The sequence below is a fragment of the Amphiprion ocellaris genome, chromosome 9 (genome assembly GCF_022539595.1).
Source record: "Amphiprion ocellaris isolate individual 3 ecotype Okinawa chromosome 9, ASM2253959v1, whole genome shotgun sequence".
Taxonomy (NCBI): Eukaryota; Metazoa; Chordata; class Actinopteri; family Pomacentridae; genus Amphiprion; species Amphiprion ocellaris.
Window position 1 is genome coordinate 29,420,263 of NC_072774.1, and position 11,747 is coordinate 29,432,009.

General features: G+C 40.0%; 1 protein-coding gene across 7 annotated transcripts in view; it reads right to left on the minus strand.

Moving 5' to 3' along the window:
• plecb (plectin b) overlaps positions 1 to 10,946 on the minus strand; it is a 142,441-nt gene extending 131,495 nt beyond the window's left edge. For 2 of the 7 annotated variants that reach the window (XM_055013440.1, XM_055013425.1), the window contains exons 1-2: positions 10,732 to 10,946; positions 8,088 to 8,283 (exon numbers count right to left, since the gene is read on the minus strand). In XM_055013440.1, the coding sequence (XP_054869415.1) occupies positions 8,088 to 8,277 (190 nt within the window). In that variant the 5' untranslated portion in view covers positions 8,278 to 8,283; positions 10,732 to 10,946. Of the gene's footprint in view, positions 1 to 8,087; positions 8,284 to 10,731 lie in introns of those variants that run through there. The other 5 variants (XM_055013427.1, XM_055013426.1, XM_035945697.2 and 2 more) reach the window with 4 other exon arrangements.
• Positions 10,947 to 11,747: the final 801 nt, after the last annotated feature.

The window sequence follows — 11,747 nt, forward strand, 5'->3', positions numbered from 1 at the left end:
GCTGCTGTTAACGGAGAATTTATATCCTGTAAAACAAAGCTTGTCTCCTGCTAGATTTGGACAGATTTGTCAGTAGAGACGTGGTTTGAAAGCTAAAGAAATGTCATCATGCTTTTTGCCTTGTATGTAGTGTAATTTGACAGATGTCTAGCGATGATTTATATTTGTATGATTATGCAAGACCAGAAATGCCTCCCATCATCTTCTGCTAAATACACGATAAAGAATGCAACATGTACACAAAGACATTTCATATCACACAAGTCAGAAGCATTTGGTCTTCTCTGCCAGCCCTCTATTATTGACTACTACATGTACTGTTGTGTGCTTCTGCATAAAAACTCAATCAATAACCTCTCTTTCCTTTTTCTCTAACTAACACTATGTTTGTCAGTTTGATGATAATCATCTGTTCATTACCAGTGCAGAGCCCCGACACATCTCTGTCAGTTAGCCAAGAATGACTGAATGCTCTCCCAGTATGGTGCAATCAGGCTGCAATGTTGCTGTAATAACAGTAAAACTATGGCAGACAAACAGTCACAGAAACAGGCCTGGCTCCCTCTTCTGGATGTCCACAACAGAACCAAATGTACAGCACAGCAGGGGCCAGTTATTCTGCTGTTCAGGTCTGGTCAGTTCCTCGACATATTTCGTTCTGGCTCATTTACAGAATTTGAAAATAATGGTGAGGGTCAGCATTCCTTCCCTGACGCAGCGTGTAATGAAGGCTACAAAGGTCAAATCTGTAAAGAAGACAAGAAAGAAAGCAAGAAAATGGAAGAAATAAAGCTGTTCTGTTTGAAAGGCATAGAATTTATTGTCTCCTGAAATAAGGCAGAGCTCTGTAACATCAGGGACACAACCAACGCTCTATGTAGGCAATGCTATTTGAGACGGGTGTGGGAAATGAGACACATTTTCCAGAAGCAGCGATGACTTTCCAGGATGGACACAACCAGCCTGTTTAATAGAAAGCGCCACCTGCTGGTTGACTTAGTTATTGCCGTATGACAGAAGGCCAGCATGCAGCTCTCTCTCTCTCTCTCTATATATATATATATATATATATATATTTATATGTATGATAAGATGGTATTTAATAAGCTATTATAGTGCTTCTCAAAGTGCAGCTGATATCCAAGAATAGGTTGTGACCTGTAGTTGAAAAGAAATCTCACATCACAATCCCATCTCTCAAACCTTAAGAGTATGATGAGAGACGTATTCATAAGTTAATCAACTCAACAGTACAAAACTGCAAAGCATAATATGATAAAATATCAATGTATTCAGCTCTAAAGCTTCCATTAAATGTGTTTTATTGCACTATTATTAAAGCGGCTGGAGGGCAGGAGTCTTAAGCAACTGTCAGTGGTGCTGTAGCTGCATTAGTGTGGATGGCGATTTACACTTTTAAAAGGTCATCCATTCTCTGGCGCTGTCACGATGGGGACGGATAACATGAGGAGCACAAAGTGGATGACTCAGATAATTTCCCTTACTGCCTGTTATGTAGGAGCTACATAGGACGGGTTAGATATTCAGCCAGCACTGATCACTTCCACAGTAAATCTCTATCTCAGACCGTAAAGTGTGTGTGTGTGTGTGTGTGTGTGTGTGTGTGTGTGTGTGTGTGTGTGTGTGTGAGAGAGAGAGTCTGAGTAGCATCATCTCAGTATCAGATCATAGCCTCTCCACAATGAATAATTGAGCAGTACTCTGCAGGAATGTTTGCCATTTAAGTAAAGCTAAGGCTCTCAAAGCCAACACTTTTATATACTAGTCGTTTAGCAAATACACTTCAGCTACTGGCAACACACACCTCCTTAAGATAATACCACAATTAACCCAAAAGGCTCAAGATTTTAGACTTTTCACAACCGACTGTGATACACTATATCGTGGTTAATGCAGCTTTTGCACCATCTTCAGTTAATGCAGGATCATTTTAAAAACATGAAACTATGCCTGATGAAGCAACCACACACTTTTTTAGGTTAACATTAACATACCAACATCTGCTAATTTAACATCAGTGGGATTAATCATTTTTCACATGAATGATTTTTCTTCTCGTCTCATTTTTTTGGATTTCTCCTTTAATCTAAGCTAACATCTAAAATCAAGCAATAGAGCAGCAATGCAACTGGCTGCACATCAGGGCAGCTGATAATCTGAATACATTTTATTGCCAACACCATTGATTTGATGGGAGTGTTTTGTATTTGTATTACCTCGCAATGTATGAGGACAATAGATTCCACTATAAACTACTACATAAATGTCTTTTTTTGGTTTTACAGTGTCCACTGAATGCAACATGTGTCTTTGCAACTGTTCCTGTCAATGAGCTCATGTTAATTCAAATAATACTACAATCAATTCAATTCAATTCACTTTTATTTATATACCGCCAATTACAGGTCAAATTGTCTCAAGACGCTTTACAGAACCCATATGCCTGAATTAAAACACACTGTTAACTGAGCAAATGTCAGTTCACTCCAACTACAAAAAAATAAATAATTTTTTTTTTCCTACAGAAAGCAAAGGGTGGAACTGTTTCCACCCCTTTTTGCCTCCTTGTTTCATCTGTCAAGCCACGAATGGCATGAATTTAGATTCTATTTAACTGTATCATGATGGTGGCAAAAGTCTCGAAACGTGGTGAAATGCAACTGTAATCATCAGGATGTAGTTGTTATGGAAATGCTGCGATGTCAAGAGAGGATTGAGGAGGCAGAGACGGAGACACTCTGGAGACTCAGATGGCTCAGGATGAGAGGAAGGTTTACTGATATCAGGAGAAGTGATACAACAAAGCAGCACATTCATGTGAGCATTGCCAGCATCAGGTCTGAGGATTCTCTGCAGGCTTGGGTATACATCGAGTTGGGAGGAATACCATCATAGCCCAAAATGGAGACAACTTCTCTGCTCAGTAACGTCAGACTAAATGACATCAGACTAAACAATACCTGTTTTCTACAACAGTTGCCTCTTTCTCATGAGACACTCTTTGACAGCATCTGCCTTTCTCAGGGTCATATTAAAGGCAGAGAAGGCCTGTATGTGCTTGCAGAGAAGCAAACAGGAACAGGGTTTAAAGATAATAACCCTTAGGATAATTTGAAGTGACCCATAGGATCTACAGTATGATTTAAAGTGACTGCAGTTGACAAGAGTAATTTATCCTTCACAGTAGCAGCTATGATTGTACCACTACAGGTTTGTGGAAATATGATTTTGTGAAATGGGTGAAGTGATTCTGATTTGTCACATTCATTGTACTCTGGCCTTAAATGAACATAAAGTAGCCAGTTACCCACAATGTGGCAGGTTTGACCTGTTATGAATCAGAGCATGAATCAGGCCTTGAGTCTCAGTTTCATGCACGCACAAAAGATTCTATACATTCTTCTGCCTCGGATCAAAGTTGACATTTGACCCTTTCCTGTCCTCATGTACTGACCCCAAAGACATACTGTGGACAGTAAATCTTCTCTATAGCCAGTCAGACAGCTGAGGTACTGGAGAACCTTCAACTCAGTGATTCAGCAGCAAGTAATACTAGTAGATGACAGAGGAAAAAACTGAATCTACAGTATTAGAAAACAATACAGAATTCAGGGTGTCCAAAGTTGCAGCATAGAAAGAGAAGGACAAACATTAATTTCTGCAATGGTGCCATAATAATTAATTCAAAGAGACATTTTTAATGGTCTCTAGACAGGAAAATCCTAAGACAGGAGAGCTAAGTTAAGTGCATAAATGCATATGTAATTCCCAAAGGTGTTTCCTCACCCTTTCACACAACATCCTAAAGTCACCACTTGGTATTAAGATCCAATGATATTCAATTGAAGCCCCGACTTAACACCAGGTTGTAACAAGCTCTCATTTTGCAGGGTCTATTCCCAAAGGTGATTAGAAAAGTGTCTAAGCTTGTCTTATATGTAATTAGAAAGATAACGCAATTTAAAAGCTCATTTAGAGATCTGAAAAGCTGAGCATACTTTAGAGACAGCTGACAGGACATGAAATAGAACGCCAGTTCCACATAGCCGGAGCTCTCTCAGCTGTACATCCACAACCACGACGTACACCTCAGCCAGCAGTTACACAGTGAATCAGGGAAATGTTTGTGTGATACATAGATTCTCACCTATAACACATTTTAACATCACTAATAAAAATAGCGTCTTACCTACTGAGTCAGGAGTCAACAGTGAAACTAAACACAGAGGAGCTTTAAGGACAATGGAACTGTTTAATTTCCAGTTCATGTCCCTTATTTGTTAGCATATATTCAGTTCACAGAGGTATCGCTGTAGCACTCCTATATGGACGAAAACATGATTTGTCCTCTGAATTTTTTCCTATTTCCAAAGTTATACCTCATTTTTTGAACCAAAACAAAGATGACTGCCTGCTAGCTACCTGGAAAGAAAACAGTCACAACCAACGAAAGAGTTTAAAAAAAAAGTTTATCAATATCAAATATATAATAAAATGTTATAAATATAATTAGAACACTTGGTTCTCAAAAAACCTTTGGTTCTTAATATTGATTATTATCATGTATGCATGCTATGCTATGCTAAAAAGGTTCTTTCTCTGAAAATTAAACAGTTGTACCTCTGCTGTAGTTAGATTGTTTTTACAGCCACATAAAGCTAGGACAACTAAGAGTCTTCATCTAACAGTAGGATGCAAATATATTACTAAAGTCACTTTTATCACACAGATTAGCAGATATAAAGTTGACATCATGCTGACATTTGCCAACTTGAAGGTACTGGGCAAATTAAACTTCTGACTACCAATCAGTCAAGTTATGGCTTGCATTCATATCTGTCCAGATACTACCTTTTGGATATAGCATTTCATGAAAAATGTATTGTCATATTAGCAATGATTTCTTAAGTTACTACCTAAAAACGCTTTGTGAGATTACAGTGGCCTTGATCTTGGAACACCAAAACTTCAATTCATCCTGAAGTCAAAGTGAACATCCTCCTCGGTGTTACAGAGATATTATGTTTACATGAATGGGACAGACAGATGGACAGACTGTCAGATGGAGGCACTGAAAACATGGCTACAACTGTCACGAAGTGGCAAACATGCAAGGAAATATCTAAATAGCTGTTAGATGGCAAATGCTGTTATCATAATCTTTGTAGATCTCTACCACATGCCATAAGGGAACCTCACTTAGTGCACTGTGAAAACTAACAACTTTCAGAGTGCAGGTTGCTGCTTGGACATTGATGTTTCCCAAAAATAAAGGAGATTTTGAAAACACTAGAACACAGATAGACACAGATAGCATACATGAATGGTGACTAGTGAGACTAGTCTTTTGTTACCCTGTTTCAAAAACTGGACATCTTATGTAATTAGTTGTTTCAAACTCCTTAATGTATGGAACAAATAAGAAATCTGTGTTTCAGGTTGCTATATTCAGGTGTACAAAGACAGCAGCCTTCTAGTTTGGTACTGCTACTGGACCCAACCAGAGAACAGTGCAGATCTCCTTGAGCCACTCAGCAGGTTATCACTAACAAGGACTGTCCATAGTCCACTTCTGATATCCCTCCAGCACGAGCTCATCTGAATACAGTCAGGGATTCAGTAACAGCCAGTTAGTCAGTCAGCAGAGCCCACAACAAAAGCCCAGCCTCACCCGTGGGTGCTGACACAGCCTGACCTGGCCTTCTGATGGATAGAGGAAGAGAAGTACAGGATGTGGAGGCCGGCCTATTGTAGGTGCTAAAGTTATCAAAACTTCCTCCTCGCCAGGAGCCCAGCATTCCAAAACAAACTCCATCAAAGACACATTGTTTTAAAACTGGCACACTGAAAACTAGTAAATTACCCTCATGAAAGAGGAGGACATCACATTTCTTTGCTACAGTTTACATATGAGGTATGTTTTGCTGTCTGTTTCACTGACTATTGATGTATTTTATGTCCATCATCATTGTCCAGTCATCTCTTCATCATTTCAGAGTACATGTGGGGTCGTCTTGCTTTTCTACACTGAGTGTTGGGGCAGTAATCATGGCAGTAATTAAAAATAAAGTCTGATACATTCTTCTTTTTTTTTGCATATCTGCAACGCTGACATCGTTCAAAAGTTTGGGGTCACTTAGAAGTGTTCTTATTTTTGAAAGAAAAGCATTTTTTAATGAAGATAACATTAAATTAATCAGAAATCCAGTGGAGACATTGTTAATGTGTTAAATGAGTATTGTAGCTGGAAACAGCTGATTTTTAATGGAATATCTCCATAGAGGTACAGAGGAACATTTCCAGCAACCATCACTCCTGTGTTCTAATACTACATTGTGTTAGCTAATGGTGTTGAAAGGCTAATTGATGATTAGAAAACCCTTGTGCAATTATGTTAGCACATGAATAAAAGTGTGACTTTTCCTGAAAAGCATGAAATTGTCTGGGTGACCCCAAACTTTTGAATGGTAGTGTACCTAAGTGCTAAGTTAGACTTCACTTGTTAATAGCAATGGCACTATAACAAGATTTATATCACTCAAGAGTGCATTCAGACATCAGATGACAAGAAAATTATTGATACAAGTTATACCATTTCTATAGAGGTACTTCTGGTAATTGCATATAATGAGGAATGATTACGGCTTGGCTTTTTTCTTCGATTTATTGTTGCAGTCAGCTTTATTTGAGGCCTTCTCCGACCATCGGCTGTATGAATGGATCTAACACTTCACCTCAGGCAATCAACACATCCCAGTGATGCTACTGCTAACCCGTGGTGTAAATAAATAATGTGTTTCCAGCATCCCTACAGAAGATTTGGACATGATCCCAGCCTATTGTCTGAGCAAAAACAACCACACCTCACACTCGGAAAACTACTGTCTTTTGCCATTTTCCTTGCCTTCATGTATAACATTTATATCCTGTTAAGCTGAGAAAAATATTTTTAGTCTGGAAGAAAAACATTTCATATGTACTATATGTACAAAATGGTATTACTTTGTTTCGTTTTCACTTACAGTATCGCTTTCAAGGTTAATTGTTTCTGAGTGACCTGACATTTAAAGCTGCTTGAGGTAGATTGGAAATTTGGTAGAACTGAGCATCACATCCTATTGTACAAGAACAATGACTGGAGCTCTTCTCCACCTGAACTACCACAGAAAACAAGGTCATGACTAAAGAGAGTAGAAATGTGGGTTTTATATGATCACAGTGCTGACACTTAAACAGAGCTGTTTCTCACAGCTACATGTCCTGGTATTAATATTAATTTGTGATTTGGGAAGGCAGTGGTCAATATCTGAAGCCACAAAATGAAACTCTACGCTGCTGTTATTCTGTCATGCTCTACCCAGACTGCAAACAAGGACATTCCCACAGAGACAATAGTCTTGACATAATAAATGGTTTTTCAATTGCTTTTCATAAGAGTCAAGAATATAACTAACGCTCTTTCTTCTCTGCTCTGGAGGATTATTTCAAACACATGGACAGTCTGGTTTCTACTGCAGATGAGCTACACAACATTCACTGGTGCACATGTGAAACAGGTGTAATATTAGACTCCACTTTATTCCCGTAAAGTCACTTGGCTTTATTTTTTTCTTCAAACCACTCTGCAACACAGTGACCACACACAGCAGGAGTGTTTACCTGGTAACCACCACTAAGGGCTTCATCACATCCGAATTCTCACTACAAAATAGACAATCAAAGTTTGTATATCAGTAGATGTGATTGTAGGACCAAAGCGAATCTGCACAATCTTTTAAATCCAGTTTAACTGTAGTAAACTTTGACATGCAACTGTGCCCTGTTCACAGTAGAAAGCTAACTCAACATCTGACAATATGGACAGGCAGAAATTCAGGAGTTGTATCGTTAATAAGCTGCGTCACACTATCTAAAGGTAGTACAAAAGAGACATTTTGAATAACAGTTAATCAGGTTTAACAGCTGGGCAAGAGTGAATGGAAAAAAACGTTTGGGTGCATCACATGATCTTACTTTGAGTTGCGCTAATGAGCTAAATTTGATAAAGACAAGTGTGAGAATCCTACCTGCAATGCGAATCACAGCCCTCTCCGCTGGATCCAGGACCTCCGCTGAGGCTGACTTGGAGCGTTTGACCCTCTGGTGTTTGGACAGGTTCCACGGCAGAGTGTCTCCAGGACTTGGGACGCTGCTCCTCTCTTCATAGGTTTCCTCCAGCGGGGTTCGATCTCTGCGTCTGTCTTTACGGGTCGCCATCGCCTGCTTCCCGGAGAGATTAAAGGATTGAGTTTGATATTGATTACATGATGGAGAATGCATACGTACACATAATCAGAACAAAACCTGCGAACAACGAGAGGCCACATCACCAAGAGGCCTGTCAACAAAAACTGAACAAGAGACTTAATGACATTAGTGACTTCATGACACAAAGTCTATTATTTAAAGATAAAACAAGCATTTTAAAGCAGCACACTAGAGGTGGAACAACTGGAGGGAGTGGAGCAGCAGTTGTCATGCTTATATTCATGGATCTCATGCTCTCCCAAACCTAAATAAACACTCCGCAAATTTAACTTCTCCAGCCAAGTATCAGGGTAATCATTAAACTAATCTGAGAGACACCCAAATGATAGTAAGCCAACTACTTTCCTTTCTGTGCTATGAGTGACCTCAGTCTTCTAATGTTTAACCGGCATGAAAACATATGACAAGATAACACATTAAATACATAATGTTAGAAAGCAATAAAATGCAAAAGGCAGGGCCGGACACACAGTGTACTCTGTGAAATGTTATCAGTGGTGTGTGGAGATGCTGCAGGGAGAGGCTACATGACCACGATAACTGCACTGTATGGATCTTCATCTGGTCATGCAAAAAAGAACGGTAATGCAGCATTTCTACAAGCATTTATTGAACTGTTATGTCAGCTCTGCAGCAGCAGACTCCAAAGTTTAGAGTCATTTCCCAAGATTAATGTATTGTTATATATGACAAACAGCTTTCTGTATTATGATGAACAAAGGGCAAGATGACACATTTGGAAAGTATGCATGACTCTCCTTCACTAGGAAGGTTAAGGAGTGAAAAACATGCTTTATGTTGTGGACCATCATTCACTATGGGCTTCACTGTGAGTGTGTGTTTAGGCTGGACCTTTGCCTTTTGGGTTAAATTTTTACCAGCTAAGTGCAGCATCGGTTATAAGCAGCGACTGAGCTGAACAAAAATCATCTGTGTCACTGAAAATGACATAATATCCATCCCTACTCTCCCTGGGTAGTTTTAAAATGGTGTAACGTGCTGAGGGCAAATAAACAATCAATTAAAGTATCATATTTGTAATATATTTCAGGACTAAAACGCTTAAATCGGCTTGTATTAACACGGGTATCACTAAATAGCTAATAGCTCAATTGACTACATGAGTTAAAACAAAGAGGACATACGTGTGGAACCCAGGATTAAAATATCCCAGGATAACATATGCATTGTGCTAATGGTTACTGAGGTGGCAAATGTACAAGCTACACTAATGAACCTGAGCTCAGTCAACACTCTGAGTCATCAGCACCCACAAACACTGTCTGTCTAAGTGCCTCATAAAAATGAAGTGGCGTTTCCTTGAAGTGACATCTTCTGTCATTTTCCCTCACATCATGCCCATCATTTGTATTTCTGTCACCTTTTATATCCTTGGAGATACTTTAACTAAACTACAACGTCAAGTTGGAATATGTACGTGTTAATGAACTATTTGAGAAAGGAAATATTTGTGTGTTATGGCAGCGACACACCCACAGTGAGAGATAAGTGTTGAACCACCTGCAGCCCGGTGACGTTACAGCAGGTGATAGCTACACTGTGACACGTCCTACTGCTGTCACAGCTGATCTGAGAGCAGAGTTCAGTGCCTTTGTGAAGTTATCACACTGAACATGCAAATCTTTGCAGCCGGCATTTGGATCACTATGTCATCGCCAAAAAAGGCTGTCACACATAAATGGGCTTTAATTAATTAATTTGTTTCCATGCCAACACAGCAAATATTGTCTCTGGAGCGTGTTTTTTCTTTGACATTCATTCCAGATTGTCAAATATTGTCAGGCAACAGATAATATGCTCAGTCCTGAAAATGTTCCACAATAATCCTGGAGAGATGCAGCTTGTGTCAGTGGTAAATAGCAGTACATTTACAATTCAATGTTTACCTGTCATATATGTATCCTTTTTGGAAAGAATATGTTTACACACTAGCTTTCCATATGGTTATATTGCCTGACAGAGCACACAGCAACATATATTTTCAGTGCAGATGGATTACAGTATAAGTAGCTCATTGTGCCCATAAATTCTGTCAAATATCAGTGATCATTAGTTATAGGCCCTCACTTCATCCTCCAAGTGATAAAAGTCAGTCTTAAATTATTAATGCTGTTGTTTCCAATTGAACTGTGAAAATGTCTGTGTGTTTAGATAATTAGAACAGCTTATTCTCTAATTGAGACAATATATTCAGGAGCCACACTGCACCTAAACGATGCATTAATTTGCACCTTAGGGACTCCTGGGACCTTAAAATCCTGGATCTGCTTGCCTATGCAACAAAAACGCACACTCCAAAGAAGCTAGTGTAAAATTGGACAACTCTACTGTCACTGTAACCCACCAGATGTTCTACAACTGCGAGATTCTTCGCTGCCTTACCTTTAATGCTGAGCTGGATCTGTGCGCAAAAGCCTGTCAAGCAGCCATGAACGCCGGCGCTTCACTGTGCGTCCTGCAGGAAATCGCCAACCAAAACAAATAGAGCCGCCGGGAGGCCGCGTGTGTGACGGCGCATTGCATGTGTGTGCGTGTGCGTGTGCAGCAGTTGAAACAGCCACTCCTATGACAGGAGGCAGGGCTGCCGGAGAGACGAGAATCCGCAGTCATCTGTGGTGCTCCTCCACCTCTGCTCGCCCTTCCTCGTCCGGCATCCCTCCCCGCATGGCGACACGTCTCAATACAAAGGGTCGTCCAATCAGTGTTAAACCTGACGCCCCCCTCTCTCAAAGAAAGCAGGTTTTATATCTTGATTAATCCAGGAAATGGAGGACTGCGTGCGTCTTCTCCCGGGCGCTCAGTCCGCGCCGCGAACCTGCTTCGATCCACAGTAAATTGCCGGTGCGTCTCCAGCAGCACAGTCTGGTGCTGCGGTGGAAAAGCTGCATGACTCACAGTTCGATTAGTTTGCCTGCCTGCCTGTCCCGGCCTGAGCGTTGTTGTGTCTGCAGGATAATGCAGAGGGCAGATTTGGAGAAGCTGGAAGGCTGTAATGAGCTAAATGAATGGGAAGAGAGCAAGTTGTTTAATTACACTCAGTATTTGGAGAGTGTAACCAGATATCACATGGCATAAAGAGGCTGCAGTTACTCCTCTTCCAAAAGGGCCTTGAGTCTCTATGGTGCAATAATCTATTAGATTGTGTTTTAGACCACACAAACACAGGGTGACCTCAGGAAACTAATATGTAATAGGTATTTCAAAAAGTTCTTGGCATCTCCTGGAAACAAGAGGTGTAGCTCACATTTTAGGGTATAACTGTATACCAGGGGCATCAAACTCATCTTAGTTTAGGGGCCACATTCAGCCCAATTAAATCTCAAGGTGTTCTGGACCAGTAAAACCAGAGTAGAAAAACCTATTAATCACCACAATTCCAATTTTTTTCCCTTTGTTTT